At 41.7% G+C, this 22,303-nt stretch overlaps 1 protein-coding gene across 4 annotated transcripts in view; it reads right to left on the bottom strand.

Moving 5' to 3' along the window:
- The window catches only part of LOC109889606 (ankyrin repeat domain-containing protein 27), a 35,088-nt gene that overhangs the window by 9,277 nt on the left and 3,508 nt on the right, over positions 1-22,303 (bottom strand). For all 4 annotated transcript variants that reach the window (XM_020481162.2, XM_020481161.2, XM_020481163.2 and 1 more), the window contains exons 2-15: positions 18,596-18,718; positions 10,282-10,392; positions 9,711-9,867; positions 9,398-9,552; positions 6,045-6,104; positions 5,117-5,170; positions 4,915-4,980; positions 4,739-4,815; positions 4,278-4,399; positions 2,663-2,741; positions 2,322-2,460; positions 1,385-1,477; positions 716-840; positions 124-206 (exon numbers count right to left, since the gene is read on the bottom strand). In XM_020481162.2, the coding sequence (XP_020336751.1) occupies positions 124-206; positions 716-840; positions 1,385-1,477; positions 2,322-2,460; positions 2,663-2,741; positions 4,278-4,399; positions 4,739-4,815; positions 4,915-4,980; positions 5,117-5,170; positions 6,045-6,104; positions 9,398-9,552; positions 9,711-9,867; positions 10,282-10,392; positions 18,596-18,697 (1,423 nt within the window). In that variant the 5' untranslated portion in view covers positions 18,698-18,718. The remainder of the gene's footprint in view (positions 1-123; positions 207-715; positions 841-1,384; positions 1,478-2,321; positions 2,461-2,662; positions 2,742-4,277; positions 4,400-4,738; positions 4,816-4,914; positions 4,981-5,116; positions 5,171-6,044; positions 6,105-9,397; positions 9,553-9,710; positions 9,868-10,281; positions 10,393-18,595; positions 18,719-22,303) is intronic.

Raw genomic sequence — 22,303 nt, 5'->3', positions numbered from 1 at the left:
GAAAAGTACAGAAAATGGCGGATCGGGGATTTCGATTCCCCCTGCCTTTAGGGTCTATGTGTAGTCCCAAGGAAGATTTGTGGATCAATAGGCCACCCTCAGGCACTTATTAACAGCACCTACCACAGATAGCAGCGACATGAAGTGGCGTGTATCCTCTATCGTCTCGAGAGAAGGGCGTTACAATGGACGGGTCATTCAGTCTTCTGCGCGAAGCAGACACAGTAATAGAGAAAAGGGAAATGAAACTTCAAGGGGAATTACAAAAGTAGGAGAATAAATCACGTGTTCGGTTTCTGTCCACTGCATTTAATGACAATAACACAGAAAGAGAATATGATTCCACTAGGAGTGAGAGAGGCAGAAAAACAGACAAGTGAAGTGTCTGAGACTTACCTGATAGGTGGGGGAAAGGGGATATCTAGTCAGTTGCTCAACTGAATGCATTCAATTGAAAAATGTCTTCCGCATTCCTCTGAATCAGAGGTGCGGGGGGGGCTGCCTTAATCGAAGTCCCCTTATCGGCGCCCGGGGAGTAGTTGTTGTGGGGGGGGGTTAACTGCCTTGCTCAAAGGCAGAACGGCAGATTTTTCCACCTTGCCCGGCTCGGGTATTCGAACAAGCAACCTTTCGGTTACTGTCCCAACGTTCTGATTGCTAGGCTACCTGCCGCCCCGTCATAAACCTGTGAGTGGTATTGCGTGCGTGTGCTCACCCAGAGACCCGGAGCTCACAGTGATCACAGGAGCAAAGGGGGTGACACATCTTCACCCCGTCCTCATCGCTTTCGTTTTCACTCAACACACGCTTGACCTCCGCTTCGTTACCGTTGGCTATGTGCTACAGGACACACACACAATCAGTTTTAAAAAATCATAAATCATACGGATAATAGATTTTTTTTTAAACCCAAAGAAAGTTGGTTAAACAATGTTTTCATGTGAACAAATTCAATTGTTTAACGAAGTAAGGTATCCATTTAGCCAATAGACCATGATGCCCAGTCAGTGCTAGGGAAGCTACTCTGAAATCATAGTTTACCAAGCTACCAATAACTTCACACTAGAGGTTAACGCTACACTAAAGCCACTTTGAAAAATGTCACAGACTACAAATTGCAAGAACAGGTCACTCTGGGGTCAGGTGTTAACAGACTGTAATTTAGCCTACTAAAGAGAGAGAATTAGGCAGGTCTGATGCACTCATATTTTTGCAAAAAAAGCTGTGTGTAGTTAACTTTTTTGCCATGTAGCTATTAACGACAGAAACCACTACCAAGATTAGAATTGAGTTCAACTATAAATTACTAATTTACAACATGTAGTTCACTACTCCCCAACAGAGTAAAGCTTTCCTCCCCCCTAAAACTTGGTCATGTTCTCACCTCAAACAGACAGTTGATGGGGGTAGCATCGTTCTGACAGAGCAGGTTTATTTTCTGTGTGAAACGCACCTTGTCGTTCAGTTCCCCTGAGCCCTGCAAACAACAGACAGTCACTTACTCTGCACACAGGGCTTTTTTCCTCACTCATTTCAGTCAAGTTCGCTCACTACTGTGGCCTGTTATGACAGGTATAGCAGTGATAAAGTGGTGTATCTATCTAAGTCAACAGCGCTTGTATAGGATATCAGCTACAACAATGTCGTATGTGCTGGTGGTGTATAAAGCCATTTTCACAACATTGAGCCAAGTCAAGCTAGCCAGGGTCCAGGTACACTGAGTGAACAAAAACATTAAGAACACCTGCTCTTTCCATGACAGACCGGCCAGGTGAATCCAGGTGAAAGCTATGATCCCTTATTGATGTCACTTGTTAAATCCACTTCAAAATCAGTGTATATGAAGGGGAGCAGACAGGTTAAAGAAGGATTTTTAAGCCTTGACACAATTGAGACATGGATTGTGTAAGTGTGCCATTTAGAGGGTGGATTGGCAAGACAAAAGATTTAAGTGCCTTTGAACAGACGCACCAGTTTGCGTCAAGAACTGCAACGCTGCTGGGTTTTTCACACTCAACAGTTTCCTGTGTGTATCAAGAACAGTTCACCACTCAAATGACATCCAGCCAACTTGACACAACTGTGGGAAGAGTCTATGCCCCGACCAATTGAGGCTGTTCTGAGGGCAAAAAAGGAGGGTGCAAATCAATATTAAAAGTTTTGTACACTCAGTGTAGTGTAACGTAAGGAAGGAGCCACCCTGTGTGAGTGCTACTGTACTTTGTTGTGCTCACCATTTGTCTCTGGCTCAGGAAGTTGACCTAGCTGATGACTGTGAGTTCTTACTGTGCGAGTACTACTGTACTGTAATGTACAGTCACCTTTCGTTCCTGGCTCAGGTTGAGGTTGCCCTGGCTGATGAACTCGACGGCGGCCTCGAACGACGTCAGCCAGTAGCTCAGCTCGTCCTTTGTGGAGCTACAGAAATGGAAGTTCTTGATGTAGCTCAGGTTGGCCATCCTGGAAGAGTATTAGTTAAACACAACACTGGCTTTTAATACATTATTTACTAGTTAATGAATCAATCAATGACTCGGTTTAATCACTAGGTCACTTTAGTAATTCATTCATTCATTCAACTAGTTTACTTGAAGTAAATCAAGTCATTCCATGGTCAGTGGTATTAGTAGGTTGAAGGTTTTCTGCTGAACATCTTCCTCACCAATTGGGGATCTCAGTCTTCACAAGTAAGTACAGAATGACAGAGAGAAGATCGTCTGCACATACGGCCTCAATGCTCACTGCATGTGAAGGGAAAAAAAGGAAGAATTCAATTACGGTGGTTCCTTCGGTAACTGTAACCTGTTAATGTGACTGAGGTTTATGGCAGGGGGCACACAGTAGACTAGAGAGATAAGGCTCTTTAAAATGAATACATCAAAACCGCTTCATCCTACAGACACATGAGCGTTGTTTTACAGAGTTGCTTTACCTGTGAAATGCCCACACAGTCGGTCTAACCTCTGTAAGACAGACACTCTGCCTCTTTCCTTGCCGTTTAGGCTTTAAATTGGTAAATTGGCTGTTTGGCCAACAGAAATTACGAGTGGATCCCACCACGCCACAGAGACAGGGTAAGGGTTGTTATGTGGCCAACAAGGTTTTATTTCCAAAACAAACTGGACAAACACATTCGGCCCTAAGAGTCAGGACATTGTTATGCGTAAGTACAGAGTTAATTATATTACCAGGCAGGGAGTGAACAGAAATTGAGGAATGGAGGACATTATGTGGGACTGTGCAGAGATCAGTCAACTTTCCTACACACCCTGACCTGGGCGGTTACAATGACCAGCCTTGTAAGCTACTTATAGTAACTTAATGTCATCATAAAACATTGGTAAATCAGCCACTTGTGCACATGTAACATTTCTATCTGTAACTTTCTGGATGAAAGCTCAAATTATATTTGATTTGACTCCAGAGGCCGGAGCATGACCTTACAGATTTGCAGAGACGTGGTAAAGAAGTCAGTGGAACACAGACCATGGGGGGGTAGAAAAGGGACGGCGGATTGGCACATAATCAACAAATCTGATCTAACAAAGTGGCAATCCGTAATGATTTATGTATTGTAACAGGCCCACAATGCGGTTACTACAGTCCGATTTGGATATAATTGGCTGTTTCGATGCATAACATTTAGAAGTAGCCGCTTTTCAGGCTTCGAAAAAGTGACTCCTAAATGCTTATAAGCCGGTAAGCTGGTAGCATATTATAAGCTGGTAGCATAGCTAGCGTGGAGAAATGGGCGGTGGTAGACAGTCGTTTTTAACTGAAATGCAGTTGATTGGTGACAATAACATGAAATTGTATTTGGGTTGACATCCATACGAGCATTATACTCAAGATTTTTACCTCAACACAGTGTGAAATATACATATAAACAATAGCCTAAATGTAGGCTAATTTTGCTGAGGGGCAATGAGGAGATTCGGGATCTTTCCCCCACACGTTTCCATGGCATTTCCACTGTTTTGGTTTTTTAAACCTTTATTTAACTAGGCAAGTCAGTTAAGAACAAATTCGTATTTACAATGACGGCCCACCGGGGAACGTGACTGGCCCAACTCCCTAACCACTAGGCTACCTGCCGCCCCATGGTTGTGTTTCTTTGATCTCTTTACCGCATCTATAGTACCATAACAAACAGTCCAGAATCCATTTTAAGGCACATTTACTTTCCAGTCTCAACGGTGCTGTTTGTGACACAACAACACTGTGTAAACGTCTGCCGACGTGACATGAAATGCAGACGAGACAGACAGATGGTATACCTGAGCTGCTGGGGGACTGCATGATGGCGAGTCCCACCTTTCTGAGGCAGAGCAGCTTGTGTAGAGGAGAGGTGCAGTGGTTCAACTGGCTCAGCTCTCTCTTGGCCCGGGGTATATTGATACTGTATTTGGTAATAGGGAAATACAACTGGGTATTGATACTATAGTAGGATTCAGGGATACACTACAGGTTATAGTAGTGAATGGCTAGGTGATATTGATACTGGATGAGACAGGCAAACATACTCCTATAGTCTATAGACACAATGGAACAGGTTCTCTTATATCAGACCTATTCGATATGATGATCAGTTTGTATTAGAAGTGGTATATGAGCGATATGGTGGTGTGGCCTCTTTTTGTTTGTGTTGTATGCAGACTTGCAAAGTTTCTTTGTCCAGCATCTATAATGCGATGTCTGTATATGGTTCATTTGGACTGTAAGCATAAAGGCGACCAACCTAAATTCAGATTTGACCCCCACGTCTTTCTGCTGCAGGTCCTGCAGACCTCTGGTGGTTTTGTTGAAGGCAGAATCCTGATGAAACAGTGATAGTTAACGTGGACATTAACCTTTACCGCATGGTGATTCTGAGGCTATAAAAAGACTGACCGTAATATAAAATACTGTACAGACCTGGCTGGCTTCAAGAGTTCCCACAAAGTTAAAGATTAAATCATGGATACCATGATGTATATACATCTGAAAGATAAAACAGAAAATATGTATACTGACAACATTTCATAAAAACAAATGAAGCATTATAGCTTCACACAACTACTCCATAGGGCAGTTTTCAAATGTTCAATACAACACAATAGACAGAATTCTCTCTTACTTCCACCGCTTGTTTAAGGAGAGTCATCTGGAGCTCCTGTTTGGCCAGCACTTTCTGAAAAACAGGAGGTATAACCAATCTGGTTCATATCTCAGGAAAGACAACTGGGTCGTGGTCCAGTAGGCACGTAGAAATGGAAAACCTGAACTTGTCCAATAAGAAACATTTTTAAAACATTGCTACAGTGTGACCTACTGAACTGAACATGACTCGAGATATGTAGATAATCAGGCAGTGTTGCCGACTTAGCAACTTTGTCACTAGATTTAGCGCGTTTTCAGACCCCTCCAGATATTTTATTGGTTAAAGAGTATAGCAACACGTTTAGCTACTATTCAAGGCTACCCCAGCAACTTTTGGTTGATTTAGTGACTTCCCTATTTGTGTGAGTGTGTGCCCACTTGGCTGAGCCTAGCTGTGCTGCTCTGAGCACTGCTACCTCTCTACCAGCTGCACGTGTGCACCTTCCCCCACCTCTCTCGCTCCCTCCCGCGTCGCTCTCCACTCTAGCCTCGACTCCCTCTCTGCTGCTACAGCGAGAGAAATGAATTAAGTTGTTCCTTATTGTTAAATAAGCTCTCTAGCATCCTTTTTTTTATATTGCAAAAAAATAATCATTCTAAATAAGTTAGCTACCATGCATTTAAACAAAAATGTTTTTTTTTAAATACAAATTAATTTATTCCTTTTTGTTCTCCTTCAAACATTCTATTAATTTTTGCTTTGGAGAATTTTGCATTGCATGAGAGACTGAGGGACAGCATAAGTATTTGTTATTTTTTATGTGCAAAATAACATTATGACATCGCTATTACTTCATAACGTCATCTAGTGACTTTTAGCAACAAATGGAGCAACCAACAGCTACCTTGCTAGAAAAATAGTTGGCAACCCGACAATCTAACAGTCATGTTCCTACAGTACTTACCAGGCTTGAGTCTCTCAACAGGCACTGAAGACATTTAGTATAAAGGGCATTCACTGAGTCCTGAGGGGAGAGGACAGTCACAGGTTAGAGCAGTGGTCACAGCAGAATAAATATTATATTTCGCATAGAGTCCAGTCCAAAATTATTGGCACCATTGATAAAGCTGAGCAAAAAAAACAGAAAAAATGTAATTTACAAATACTGAGCTATATTGTATGCTCCCATTTTTTTTTGTACATGTAATTATACTAACACAATTGGTCAGAGAAAACAATTGTGTTTAAGAAGTAATAAAAAAATAAAAATAGGGGTCTAAATTATTGGCACCCTTGATTTCAATATTTTACCTTGCGAGGATAACGCCACTGAGCCTTTATCTAAAATGTTTGTCTTCACCTCTCCCTGTCCGAGTCTGTAATACCAACATGCTTTAAGCAGACCACCATAGGGCCTGTGCCCAAGAACACTAAGGTAACCTGCCTAAATGACTACCGACCCGTAGCACTCACATCTGTAGCCATAATGTGCTTTGAAAGGCTGGTCATGGCTCACATCAACACCATCATCCCAGAAACCCTTGGCCCACTCCAATTTGTATGTTGCCCCAACAGATCCACAACTGATGCAGTCTCTATTGCACTCCACACTGCCCTTTCCCACCTGGACAAAAGGAACACCTATGTGAGAATGCTATTCATTGACTACAGCTCAGCATTCAACACCATAGTACCCTCAAAGCTCATCAATAAGCTAAGGACCCTGGGACAATATACCTCCCTCTGCAACTGGATCCTGGACTTCCTGACAGGCCGCCCCCAGGTGGTAAGGGTAGGAACCAACACACCCGCCATGCTGATCCTCAACACAGGGGCCCCTCAGGGGTGCGTGCTCAGCCCCCTCCTGTACTCCCTGTTCACTCATGACTGCATGGCCAGGCACAACTCTAACACCATTAAATTAGCCGATGACACAACAGTGGTATGCCTGATCACAGACAACAACGAGACAGCCTATATGGAGGAGCTCAGAGACCTGGCTGTATGGTGCCAGGACAACAACCTCTCCCTCAACGTGATAAAGACAAAGAGGGTGATTGTGGACTACAGGAAACAGAGGCCCGAACACCCCCCATTCTCATCGACGGGGCTGCAGTGGAGCAGGTTGAAAGCTTCAAGTTCCTTGGTGTCCACATCACCAACAAACTAACATGGTCCAAGCACACCATGACAGTTGTGAAGCGGGCACGACAAAACCTATTCCCTAAGAATTGTCAAAGACTCCAGCCACCCTAGTCATAGACTGTTCTCTCTGCTACCACACGGCAAGCGGGAACCGGAGCGCCAAGTCTAGGTCCAAGAGGCTTCTAAACAGCTTCTACCCCAAAGCCATAAGACTCCTGAAGATCTAGTCAAATGGCTACCCAGACTATTCACATTGCCCCCTCCACACCACTGCCACTCTCGGTTGTCATCATAGTCACTTTAATTAACTCTACATACAACGTCAACTAACCGGTGCCCCCGCACATTGATGCTGTACTGGCACCCCCCTGTATATAGTCTTTATTTTTTACTGCTGCTCTTGAATTACTTGTTACTTCTATCTCTTATTCGTATTTTTTTAAACTGCACTGTTGGTTAGGGGCTCGTAAGTAAGCGTTTCACTGTAAGGTCTACACCGGTTGTACTCAGCGCATGTGACAATATTATTGTAATTTGATTTGAGAACACATTGGGAGTGATCTTAGACCCTTCCTTTATACAGAATTGTTCCAGATTGTTGATATCCTTCATCTGCACTTATGGACTGCCTTCTTCAATTCAAACCACAGATTTTCAATGGGGTTCAAGTCCTGAGACTGTGCTATCTGTTGCAAAATGTTGATTTTGTGGTCAAACCATTTATTTGTAGATTTTGATTTGTGCTTGCGGTTATTGTCTTGCTGGAAGTTCCACTTGCGGCCAAATTTTTGCCTCTTTGTAACCCAAAACATGGTTGCCTCTGCAATGTCCTGGTACTGGGTAAAGTTCTACTATAAAGTTCCAAAGGGCCACAGGACCAGTGGAAGGGAAATAGCCCCAGAACATCAAAGATCCACCACCTTTATAGAGTTATTTTCTCTATACGTATATTTTTTCCCGATGCAAAACACTACTGGTGTGTGTGGACTAAGAGCTCTACTTTCATATCATCCAACAAATGTAAACGCCTGGAGTTTGCTTAAATGGTATTGGCACTTGGATTGGAACCGGTGCTATGGTCAGATGACATGAAAATAGAGCTCTTTGGCCAAGCACAACAGTGGTGGGTTTTGCATCCTGGGGCCCTTGTTAAGGTCAACAGCATCATGAACTTTACCCAGTAAATAATTTCCCAATTTTTGGAGCATACAATTGAGCTCAGTATTTGCACTTATTTTACACAGTATTTTTTGCTCAGCTTTCTCAAGGATTCCAATAACTTTAGCCCGGACTATGTTACTCTGTCTTATACAGTACTATGTGTATTTTTTATTTTACCTTTATTTAACCAGGCAAGTCAGTTAAGAACAAATTCTTATTTTCAATGACGGCCTAGGAACAGTGGGTTAACTGCCTGTTCAAGGGCAGAACGACAGATTTGTACCTTGTCAGCTCAGGGGTTTGAACTTGCAACCTTCCGGTTACTAGTCCAACGCTCTAACCACTAGGCTACCCTGCCGCCCTATTAATAGTATAGTATCTATCACATTAGAAATGAGTGCACTAGCTATGTATTTCAGTATACATAGTGTACAAAACTTTAGGAACACCTCCCTAATATTGAGTTACACCCCCTTTTTCCCCTCAATTCGTCAGGTATGGATACTATAAGGTGTCGAAAGCGTTCCACAGGGGTGCTGGCCCATACTGACTCAAATGCTTCCCATAGTTGTGTCAAGTTGGCTGGAGGTCTTGTGTGTGGTGGACCATTCTTGATACACACGAGAAACTGTTAAGCGTGTAAACCCCAGCAGCGTTGCAGTTCTTGACACAAACGGGCGCGCCTGACACCTACTACAATAGCCCATTCAAAGGCACTTAAATATTTTGTCTCACCCATTCCCCCTCTGAATGGCACACACCATGTCTCAAGGCTTAAAAATCATTCTAGAATCATTCTCCTCCCCTTCATATACACTGATTGGAGGTCACATCAGCAAGAGATCATAGCTATCACCTGGTCAGTCTACGTCATGGAAAAAGCAGGCGTTCCTTATGTTTTGTACACTCAGTGTAGGTTATCATGCGTGGAAATGGTTTTACTCGACCCTTGTGAAATTGCTAGCTAGCAGTGAGCTAGTAGTGTCCATCAGGATTAGGCACGGTGCTTACGATGTAGTGTCGCAGTCCCTTCCTTTCCTGCTCTTTAAAGGAATGGCAGAAGCTGCTTATGAACTTGTCCAGTTTCTCCGCATGGCGGCCCAGAAACTCCCGGACATCCTCCACATTCTTCAGACAGTACAGGCCTGGGCTGGGGGTCACCTCCACTGAGAGAGGGAGACAAGAAAGGTGAGAGAGAAGGTGAGAGTGAGAGAGAAGGTGAGAGTGAGATGGTGGCTGTAGGCTGTTTGTATCTGGTTCAACATCAACTAAAATCGCACACCAAATTAAATAGACTTTCACGGCTTCTGGAGGAGAGCAGTACCTGGGCTTTGGTCTGTGTCGATGGGCCTGGCGATACAGAGGATGCTGTAGCTCTGCTCCTTCTCATTGTAAAAAGTCTCCTCAAACAGGATGGGCACGTTGGCTGGGGCCTGGAACCCTGCACCCAGTCTGACCTGGCTGTCCTGGATGGTCAGTTCCTATCAGAGGAAGAGGAGCAGACCCCAATATCCTCCGTTATAGCAGAGTAGAATCAAGCAAAGAGATAGTTAGGCCAGAGAATATGAAAGTCTGATGTTTTGGTGTAGAAAACCAATGATTCAACACATATTTGACCATGTTAAAATAGAGGACAATAGTACACTAATATACAATTTCTCAGTGTAACAACTGTAGAATCAAGAGATGGCTAATACTTTTTAAAAATGTACCTTTATTTAACTAGGCAAGTCAGTTAAGAACAAATTCTTATTTACAATGACTGCCTACCCCGGCCGACACTGGGCCAATTGTGTGCCGCCCTATGGTACTCCCAATCACGGCCGGGTGTGATACAGCCTGGATCGAGACTGTGGCGTTTCCATATGCCGTGGTACTGGTCTGATGGAACTTACCTTCCCATCTACAGTCTGATATCCCTCTCCAGAGGGCTGTAAAACGTAGGTTTCAAACTGGGCTGCTGTGTACGCCCCAAGGGTTAGACTTCCACGGCACGGCACCAAAACCTGGGGGCACAGTAATATGACCATCAAAGGTTTTACTTTTTTTTTTTTTAAACATGTTTCTCGTGACTAAGAATGGATTTATCAATGGTTTCATTGGTAAAGTTTCTACAATAAAAAGCATCTGTTCTTACTGTGACATTGCTACTTCGCCCCAGGAAGTAGCCTTGATTTCTTTATATGGCCTACTGCCCAGTGCCCACATGCAATCCAATACCCATGACCGTAGTGTCAGCACAAACTCTTTGCTTCTCTTTTAAAGCATTTAATTCCAGAGGGAAAAAATCTGACATGATTCAAACCCTGTAAATGGAGAAATATACACATTCATCTAACGGTTTCATGTTGTATTTGTTGCAATTTAAATCAACTCAAAGTTCTCTCAAAGTCACCACAGTATTTTGTCGATGTAGCCTTGTTTTAACAGGCTTATGCTTGTTGGCGAACTGGTAAAATATTATTAGGTTATTACAGTCTAGTGAAAATTGCATTAGTTTTAACTTATGCTTGACTGAAAGATGCAGCGTGGTCATTTTCTCTCCCCTTGCACCTGGCTATCGGGAAAATTTGGGAAGTTTGTGCCCGTTTTTACTTTGCATTTTAGAGCTTATGCATAGGTCTATATTAGCCCAAGCCCCTCCCCAAAAAACAGAATTAAAATAATGATTGAGGCGTTATACAATACACAGCCTACCTTATATTACGCATGGCAGAAAAACATTGTCTTTGGTACATAATTAGTCTGGCCTATACTCCCAAATTAAATTAATTATAGTAATCACCTTTGAGTGTGTACCATCTTATTATGCATACTGGATGGACTGGTTACCTTATGCTACGCTCAAAACGTTCTATTCATGAGTCTGGGAAAGAACGTATAGGCCTAGGCCAGTGGTCACCAACCCGTCGATTGTGATCAATTGGTTGATCTCCAAGGCATTCCTAGTCGATCACCAAACATCTCTGTAAAAAGAACAATTATAAAGCCTTGCACTCCAATTATCTTTATTAGTTTTGTTCTATTGGAGGTAGATGCACTTGATTCAGCAGCCAGTGCGCCAGGAAGGCACTTATTTTTTCACAAAAATAATATAAATATTTTCCTTTATTATTTTCCCCTAACCCTACCACCCCTCCCATAATTGGAGTAAACTAATCAACAACAACAGTTAGGCTTCAGCTTCCATACGGTCATGACTCTAAGGCCTCCGATCAGCTTGGCAAATAGCCAGACCCCCCGCTCTCCCACGTAAATCTTATGCAGCTGAGAACCCAAAACCCCTAAATGTCAAAAAGTGAATATTGGAACAATATTTCTAAGATAGGAATGGTCAGTGGGGATCTAAAGAATAATCATGTCAAATTGTTTTTCATTTTGTGATGTCATTAAAAACAGTATAACACAAATACTGTAACTTGACATACAGTGTGAAAGCTCTTCAAATTTACATTGTGTAGGAAATATGAAGAACAATTACATTTTTTTGTTAAGATAGGAATGTGATTTCAGTTTTCTAACGAGAACATAGTTCATGTGCAAAGGACATGAAAACTAAGCCACACACCAAATGAGGTCAGAAGAGCGTGTCAGTGTGATGGAACCACACTTTTCGGCTAGAGTGCTTAAAAGGACTCGCTAAGAATTAACATGCAGACCAACAAACGTGAAGTGAAGAGTGAGCTAAAAGATGTGAGAGCGTGGTCCACACGTTGAAATGGTTAGAAACTGGAAACTCCACACAAGGTGAAGATAAAGACTAGACCTTAGCATTGCCAGTCTGCAGCTGGGCATGTAAAAGTGGTCCTAGAACTTTGACTAAAGACAAGGTGGGAATGGAAAATAATCCCATCTCAGACAACCATTGGTGCATCTGAAGATCTGTTCTATTTGAACACAAGACCAAGACAACTATGAAGAAGGACATTGTGACCTCGGGTGTAAGGCTCTGGTTGTCCACTAATCGAGCCATTCCCCATACAAAGATTGATTGGTTTCAGAGACGACGAACAAAGCCATCTACACATAAATACATTGCATTTCTTACTCAAACGGGTGGCAACTTGTGTGTAAGGTATATGGTTACTGTGAGCGTTGTTTCCAAATGTACGATAAATGTCCCTTTTCCCCCCTCTCTATTTTCCACACCTCCATATGTGCAACAAGCCATCAGATCTTGTCAGTCCACTAGAGAGGACAAGTACATTAGAGTGTCTAGTTTGAGAAACAGACACCTCATAAGTCCTCAACTGGCAGCTTCATTAACACCAGTCTCAATGTCAACAGTGAAGAGGCGACTCCAGGATACTGGCCATCTAGACAGAGTTGCAAAGAAAAAGCCTCATCTCAGAATGGCCAATAAAAATAAGATTAAGATGGTCAAAACACAGACACTGGACAGGGGAACTCTGCCTAGAAGGCCAGCATCCCAGAGTTGCCTCTTCACTGTTGAGACTGGTGTTTTGCGGTTACTATTTAATGTTCTGTTATAATCTCCACCCGGCACAGCCAGAAGAGGACAGCCAGAAGAGGACTGGCCACCCCTCATAGCCTGGTTTCTCTCTAGGTTTTGTCCTTTCTAGGGAGTTTTTCCTAGCCACCATGCTTCTACACCTGCATTGCTTGCTGTTTGGGGTTTTAGGCTGAGTTTCTGTACAGCACTTTGAGATATCAGCTGATGTATTTATATAGTCCTTCTTACATTTGATTGGATTCTATTCTGGTTAGAGACAGTTTGCGCTGTTCTGTGAAGGGAGTAGTACACTGCGTTGCACAAGATCTTCAGTTTCTTGGAAATTTCTCGCATGGAATAGCCTTCATTTCTCAGAACAAGAATAGACTGACGAGTTTCAGAAGAAAGTTATTCGTTTCTGGCCATTTTGAGCCTGTAATCAAACCCACAAATGCTGATGCTCCAGATAGATAGGTCTAAAAGCCAGTTTTATTGAAAATCAGAACAACAGTTCTTAGATGTGCTAACATATTTGCAAAAGAGTTTAATGGTCAATTAGCTAAGCCATGTTTATCATTTTAAAAGGCTAACAACATGCCATTGGAACACAGGAGTGATGGTTGCTGATGATGGGCCTCTGTACACCCATGTAGACATCCCATAAAAAAAAAATTAAAAAGCCATTTCTAGCTAGAATAGTCATTTACAAAATGAACACTATTTTTTGATCAATTTGATGTTAATTTAAATGGACAGCTCATAGCTGTCTAAGGGCTGTCTTGTTATGTTCATACAAGTATTTACACACGTTCAGTTTGCTGAAAATAAACGCAGTTGACTAAACTTTGCTGAGTTTAGATATCTTTTGAGTTGAATTTGGGCATTGGTAACACTTAAAACACCTTACGTTGTGCCCCAAATTCCTAATGAGTTAATGGTGATATGATTAATTAAATCTGGTAACAATTAAAACATAGTTAGTTGATACGTTAAATAACAGTCATCACAAGTCACGTCAATACTATATACATTTTACAGACACAGTATATTTAAGCAATAAGGCCAGAGAGGGTGTTGTACATGGCCAATATACCACAGCTGAGGGCTGTTAAGTACGATACAATGCGGAGTGCCTGGACATAGCCCTTAGCCGTGGTATATTGGCCATATATCACAAACCCCGGGGCGCCTTATTGCTATTATAAACCCTTTACCAACGTAATTAGAGCAGTAAAAATAAACTGTTTTGTCATACCTGTGGTATGCGGTCTGATATATAAGTTATAAGCCATAAAATGCAGTTTGTCTCTTTTTTACTTGAGATTCACCATCAGCTGGAAGACCGTCCTCATTTCTCAGTGGAGGGAGGGACAGCGGAGGGACGGTGAGACAGCCTCACCGCTGCTCTCTCCCGCCCCTCAAACTGAACATCAGATGCAGGCCATCGGTCCAGTAAAATAAAAAGCTAATTATTATGCTCACTTAGCTGTGCCTCAAAAGTAATACAACAAATGATCTACTATACGTGTGATCATATACCTAACATTTCAAAATGGTCTGAAAAGAACATTGGCAGGGCAATTCAAGCACAGCCAATCTGCAGTGATAATGTATTGGGCATATTAGCCTACTTTACAACCCTCCTTGCGACATAACTGTTTTTAACAGGTTAATGTTGCAAAGGCTTATGTTTTTTTAAGTCATGATTTAAAAGAATCTTGGCAGTAGATCGGGCTGTGGCGATCATAACATTGTCAGCTGGAGATTGGCAGTTATTTGCTTGACAGTCTCACGGTAATTGACCGTTAATTAACAAAACACATTTATCATCTCCTGGCTTCTACGGCACCCACTGACCTTTGGAACATCTACATTTAAAAAAGTTTGTGGCATTATTTTATAGTATGAAACAAAAATGAAAAAAAAGAAATATCATATGGCTGTGGGATACACTAGTTAATTTAGCAGACAAGATTTGCTTAGAATTCCGTGGCATTATTTTATAGTATGAAAAAAAAGAGGGAAAAAAAGAAACCCACACTGCTCGATAGTATCACTGCCCTTTAACAAGCTTTTACATATCAGCCTCACAGCCTTCGTCAGAGCTTTTGAGTAAAAATAAATTAATTGCACCCTTATGTAGACCTAGCCATACCCATATCTGTTCCAACGCATCGAATGGGGTTGGAGTCGAGGGAAAACAAATAAGTGCTACCAAATATAACAATATGCATTTCATAAATATTCAAATAAAGAGTGTACATAGAACAAATTAAAAACACGTCTAAAACCACAACACTTAACCAGCATGGCTACCACAGCATTCTGCAGCGATATACCATCCCATCTGGTTTGCGCTTAGTGGGACTATCGTTTGTTTTTCTACAGAACAACGACCCAACACACCTGGCTGTGTAAGGGTTATTTGACCAAGAAGGACAGTGATGGAGTGCCTCATCAGATGAACTGGCCTCCACAATCAACCGACCTCAACCCAATTGAGATAGTTTGGGATGAGTTGGATAGCAGAGTGAAGGAAAAGCAGCCAACAAGTGCTCAGTATATGTGGGAACTACTTCAAGACTGTTGGAAAAGCATTCCTCATGAAACTGGTTGAGAGAATGCCAAGAGTATGCAAAGCTGTCATCAAAGCTGTCAAGGCAAAGGGTAGCTACTTTGAAGAATCTCAAATATAACATATTTTGATTTGTTTAACACATGATTCCATGTGTGGTATTTCATAGTTTTGATGTCTTCACTATTATTCTACAATGTAGAAATTTCATACAACTGTAACTTGATCACCTCACTTAAGTTGCTCTTTGTGCTTCTTTGTAAACAAACACACGTGACTGGCTCAAACAGCTGTTTTGGGAAACTAGTAAGCGTAGATTATTTCTTATTAACAGGCAAAATTATGAACATAATCTGCTTTTTCTTTTACCTAGTGCACAAGTTGACTGCAGGTATCTATAAAAGCTTTTATTTTTATATTTTAAGTACTAATATTAACATTTATAACCAACACAAAATTTGTATTGGAAACTCACTGATGATATTTCAAAATACAGTATACCGCCCAACCAAGAGTTTCTCTCTACATTTCCTTCATAACGCTAAGTTTGACAATTATTTGCTAGGAGATAGCTAAGCTAGTCGACATGTTTCAGCTAGCTAAGCTACCTAGCTTGAAGATGTGCTAACAGTGCATGATGTTGGGTTCATGTTTATTCATGTCACTGAGGGTGAGAGGGTAATGTATAACATTTACATTATATCAGGTATCCTATTGAAATATTGAGTGCAGTGAAGCAATCACATGTGCAGGCATTGATAAGGGGAGAGAGCCATGGATTAGTGATGAGGAAGGGGGGGGGGGGATGACCCTCTGGGAAGAATTAAACTTGGTTAAACTTTCAGTGTCCATTGAGTTTTTCACTCAGAATTGGAACCTAACAACAGTAAACAACTAGTCAGCTATGATGTTGACAGCCCAACCAAAGACCTTAATCAAAGACATAAGACCTTGATTTATGTGGCCAATTACTTTTTAAGTAAAAAACATTAACAGGCAACACTTTGATTATATGCAACGCAGGACAAGCTAGTTAACCTAGTAAAGTCATCAACCATGTATAGTTAACGAGTGATTATGTGATTGATTGATTGGTTTTTTATAAGATCAGTTTAATGCTAGCTAGCATCATACCTTGGCTCCTTGCAGCCACAAGGTCCTTTTGATGCTGTACTCAGGTAACAGGTGGTCAGCCTGCCACGGAGTCTCCTCGTGGATTGCAATGTAATCGGCGTCCAAAAAGGCAGATTACCGATTGTTATGAAAACTTGAAATCAGCCCTAATTAAAATCGGTCATGCCGATTAATCAATGTCGCACCGAAGATGGACTTTTGCTGGCTAGCTCACCCAGCAGGTGCTGAGACAATCACGCGCAACCACAGAAAAATCAATGACATCTACGCTCTGTAATTCATTTTCTGTCTGCCCCTCCACCACAGAAAGCACAGTGAGGCTGAAACGGCTGCATTTTGGAGCTGCCTTATTCAACGAAAATGTACCAAACCAACAATGCAATGGGAAAGCGACCACATTTGCTTTATTAGGTCAATCAAATGTTTTAAATAAAATGTTATTATTTACTGATATGATAGATTGTTGTAACGTGAAATAACAGAATTGCATGCACATTTCCTAGATATTGGTGGGGCTCCACTCCACCTGCCACAACACCACTGCTTGTCTGAACAAGCTACTATTCTACTGAGCGTAGTCCCTAATACATATAGTGGGCTCCAAAATTACTGGCACCCCTGACTGGCAATGCACAAACAATACTTAAAAATTATAAACAATCTAGTTATGGAGATAAACTCAAAATACCAACATGTGAGAAATACTGTACTTTATTAATGTTTCAATGGAACCAACCAACATAATTTATTGATTTCATTCAAAATCAATGTCCTCCAAATCAAGGTTTCACAATTAATGGCACTCTTAAAGATGATTGTAAATAACATCCAGCAAAATTAAACCAAATTAAATTCCACTTATTTAAGTCCATCTAAGACTTAAGGAACTATAGAGCCATTACATCACTTCCTGTTTCACTAGGGTATAAAAATGAGGTAAAACACATGCAATATCCCTCTGTCATCCAACACCATGAAGAAAACAAAAGAACTAGCAGTTAAAAAGAGACAGATGGTCATAGACCTTCATAAATCTGGAAATGGCTACAAGATCCACAAACGATTGAATATACCACTGAGCACTGTCAGGGCAATTATTTAAAAATTCTAAAGATATGAAACAGTTGAAAACCTCATGGGTAGAGGACGCAAATGCATTTTGCCCCCCAGGATAGGGAGGAGGATAGTGAGAGAAGCAACAAAATCCCCAAGAACCACTGTAAAGAATTGCAGGCCTTGGTGGCGTCTTGGGGTCACCAGGTTTCAAAAAGCACAAGCTCTTTGGAAGGGTTGCCAGAAGAAAGCCCTTTCTGACCCCAAGACACAGACACAAGAGCTTGGAGTTTGCCAAACGTCATTTAAATTATGACTGGAAGAAGGTGCTCTGGTCAGATGAGACCAAAATTGAACATTTTGGTCAGATACAGCATCTGCATGTTTGGAGTCGAAACAGAGATGCATACAAGGAGAGGCACCTCATACTCATGGTGAAATATGGAGGGGGGTCAGGGATGTTTTGGGGCTGTTTTAATTCCAGAGGTCCAGGGGCACTAGTTAAGATTGATGGCATAATGAACTCTACCAAGTATCAGGCAATTTTGGCTGATAATCTGGTTGCCTCTGCCAGAAGGCTGGAACTTGGCCGTAGGTGGACTTTCCAACAAGACAATGACCCGAAACATACCTCAAGATCCACACAGAAATGGCTCTTGAAAGGATCTGCAAAGAGGAATGGTCCAAAATCCTTCCAAATGTGTTCCTTAACCTTGTCAAACATTACAGGAAAAGACCATGCTGTTATCCTTGCAGAGGTGGTTGCACTAAGCACTAAGTAAATTGATTTTGGTTCCATTGAAACAATAATAAAGTACAGTATTTCTCACATGTTGGTATTTTGAGTTTCTCTATAATTATATAGTTTATATTTTTTTAAAGTATTGTTTGTGCATTGCCAGTCAGGGATGCCTGTCATTTTTTAGCCCACTGTACATAATGTAAAAGGCTGAGCACATATGTAGCCCCACAGCCATAGCTGTCAGTCACTCACGATGCCATGGAGCTCTGCCACTCTGCTGCACAGGTCAGGACGCTGCTTCTCCAGCGCCAGATAAAAAGGGTTGTTCTGGAGGTTCTCATCATACAGAGCCATAAGGAACTGGATCTCTGGCTCCTGGGAGGAAGAGAGGACAGTTTACAGTAAATATGTGGTGGGAGGGAAGGGTTCCATACCAGGAAATTCAGCTGACAAAACATGCATTCATGTTGCTTCAAAAGAGACTCGTTTCAGGAAACTAGGTGTATGTCACGTGTCACTACTTCACAGGAGAGCCATTTGAACGTAAACGTTTTTATTTTTATCAAAATTAATTTTGGGGCAGAAAAGTCTTCTGGAACATGTGAACTTTCATGCGCCTTAATAACAAACATGTCATCTGTAAATACAATTGTTAAAATACAAGCCTAGTTGGTTTAGCCCTGGAAAAAGGCTGGAACATTCCCGCTAGCCATGCCATGATTGGCTGAGATATGCCGAGAGATGATTGGTCTGCCATGTAGCAAGCTTTTGTCTATAACGTGAGCTGGTCAGTATGTGTTGGTAATCCTTTCTAACACAGCTTTTTTGAAAAATATCACGTAGTAGAACTGGCTGAGTGTTGCTCTCCACTTTCTGGAGGACCAACTTTTGAAATCAGTGGAATTAAAGTATGATAGCTGAGGAGATGGAGAAAATTCTGCCGTTTGATTGCAAATTGTCGAAAAGAGAACACATAGGCTGTTGTAGAAAACACCCGTCTCCGGATTACATCTTCAAACTAAGGGAAAGGAAAGGGAAACCATGGCAACCGTGACAGAGTGGGAGAAGCGTCCATCCATGTATACAGGTAAGATAGTCTAGCGTGCTACACTTTCAGATATAAGTTTCTAATTGTCAAAAAGTAGTTTTCATTTCAAGATGTGCTAGCTAACGTTAGTTGGCTGTGTAGTAATATTATTCGTATCTCAGAGCCATTTGCATTGATAGTTAGAGCCTAATGAAAACATGTTCACTACATCTTCTGTATTATGTGCATGTGACAAATAAACTTAGACGCAAACGATATCAAATCAAATCTACCAGAGACAGTAATGTGATGAACATGGCCTGGACCAAAGTCAAATTAGGATATCACATTAGGCCAACGAGTGTCCAAGTTCTAAAATCCTCAGGTAGAACGCCCTGCTTTTATTTCATCACACTCACAATTGTAAGCTATTTTCTGTAATTAGCTCATCATTAACTTGGCGTAAACTATGCTGAATGGGTGTAGACAAAGAAGAGCTCTCCAGTAGGTTTACCAAAACATTCAAGGGCCATTTTCTCAAAAGTGAGGTTACAAGTTTGTCAACTTTCAAAGCAGAATTACTTTCCCATTGCTCCTCAACTGTAGTGTATGATATACCATTTTCTAGCTCTGAGTCTCTACTTTCATCCAATGTAAAAAACCATTTCAAATTTCGCTACATAAGACTGAACCAAGACGGTCTGTCACATATTAGAGTTGTTGACATGAAGTAGGTTAGGACTAAACTGCTGGTTGGCTAAGAGGGGTTTCAATATCAATAGTGTCTGCCAAGACGACAGACTAGTGTTGATGGCACCGGCATGTGATTTGGTTGCACAAATGTTTAGTGACTTGACTTGTCTCCCACAATGTACCTGCAATCCATACAGAACCATACTAATAATGACTAGCCAACTTTTAAATGAGCATGCCCCTGCAAGGCTTGACATTCCAGGTAAATTTGCAAGTGGCACCCCAGGTTCAGTGCCAACTGAAAGCTACTGGCACGCATTCAAAAGAATAAAGGCCAGGGAAAGCGGATGTTACCTTTACATTTTCCTATAATGATCTACCCTCCATGCACAAACAATTACATTTTAACTTGACAATATGATATTTAAAGTGATTATTTAGAGAACAAAAAAACTTTTGCACAATATTTAGCGATTTTGAACAGTCAGTAGCACAGTAGGGCCCGTGTTTTGTTTTTCCAGGTTTCCGAGTTCAGGTTTTTACTGAAAATCACACTTGTTGCTCTCAGTCCACAACAATTCTTAAACCACTTTTGAGGTCTTTAGTTGACCTTTAATTCCATTACGCACCTAGCAAGAGACCGTTGTTTGTACTGCACAATGTACAGTGTAGGCTACATGTGATGGCATAGTTTGCTAAACAAATGCCCCGCGATTGATACAAATCATGATTTCATTCTCCCAGGTAGACCTACTTTGCAGTCAACAGTTAATTGGGAAGGTATTTTGGGAAAGCCTTTAGAAATGTTGATTCAAAACAGTGCACGATGACTGAACTGCGCAACCTGAAGATACAACCAAGACGTCAAACTTTTTGAAAACCTGGTTTGCATACCAATTGCTGTTTGAAAAAATTTAATCATTGTGAACCAGAAACTAATCTGACCAGCTAACATTTTTTCACTGGCACCCTAGCAACAATTCAAATGTGGTGTGTGTCCATCAAGCTTCCTCAAGCTACAGAAACAAGAGATCCTGCTCCTGCCCTATGGGCTGCTCTGGCTTGGTCAAAGGCTTAGGCCTACTCTACTTGAAGAGGACAAAGAAGCAAAGACGGGAGCAGCTAGGTCCAGAAGCTCGCGCTCCTCTTTCCTGAGGCATCTTAAACCACAGCAGGAACAACAGGAAGATTGTCTCTCTCTCTCTCCAGGGTCACTTTTCACCTCCCTCACCTCGCCAGCCAGCTGCCTCTCGGCTAAGCTTGTTAACGTTTTCGGGAAATTAAATTACTTAAAGTTGGTTCACCACATAATTGCATGATCCCCCAACGTGGGGCGTTAGATTTTGTCTCTGTATGACATGCTTGGGAGACCTTGCAACAGATATCAAATTTCAATGAAGCAGTCAGTCGCCCACAAAGACACACGGGAATGATCTAACTAACAGGCTGTTGGGGGGTGGCAGGTAGCCTAGTGGTTAGCGCGTTGGGCCAGTAACAGAAAGGTTGCTGGATCGAATCCCCAAACTGACAAGGTAAAAAAATAATCTGTTGTTCTGCCCGGTAGGCCGTCAACATAAATAATAATTTGTTCTAAACTGACTTGCCTGGTTAAATGAAATGTTTAAAAATAACGGTGAGATATGACTTTTCTTTCGAGGTCAGTCTCATTACTGCTTGAATCGGCCTAATAGGAGAGAGGAGATTGTCTTGTCTGGTTGGTCTCTGCTTTGTCCCAGCTATTAGTGCAGATGGTAGCTTTGTAGACGACATGGTTGTGCATAAACAACAAATTGTATATAATAAGCTAGGTCTATTTTGTGTGCACTGTCTTGTCTGCATCAGGGGTACTCAAGTATTATTTGAGAAGGTCTGGTCACACAGATGTCCTAGGTGACAAAAGTCCCGGATGGATAATGTAATTTATCGGCGTAGTAACAAATCTGCACTTCACAAGTGGAGTGAGTGTCTGTTGGCGGAGAGAAAATGTTGCAGTTTTAAAGACAATTTCCGCCAATTTTACATTTTTTGCATGAGGCAGAGATTCTTTTTAGCTGTTTGAAGCTAAATACCTGTAATTCTATGCATTCTTCCATGGCTTATGTGTGTTTATATGATATCAGGGGTCGAAGCCCGACCGAGTAAATTAGAAAAATAAAATGACAAAATTCGGGACCTGCAGCCCGTATTGAACCCGTTCTGGGTTTGGAGCCGGTCTGCCAGTTTGGAGGGCTCTACATCTC

The sequence above is a fragment of the Oncorhynchus kisutch genome, linkage group LG4 (genome assembly GCF_002021735.2).
Source record: "Oncorhynchus kisutch isolate 150728-3 linkage group LG4, Okis_V2, whole genome shotgun sequence".
NCBI lineage: Eukaryota > Metazoa > Chordata > Actinopteri > Salmoniformes > Salmonidae > Oncorhynchus > Oncorhynchus kisutch.
Note: the sequence above shows the minus strand (reverse complement) of the source record. Positions and strands in the feature narration are given on the sequence as shown.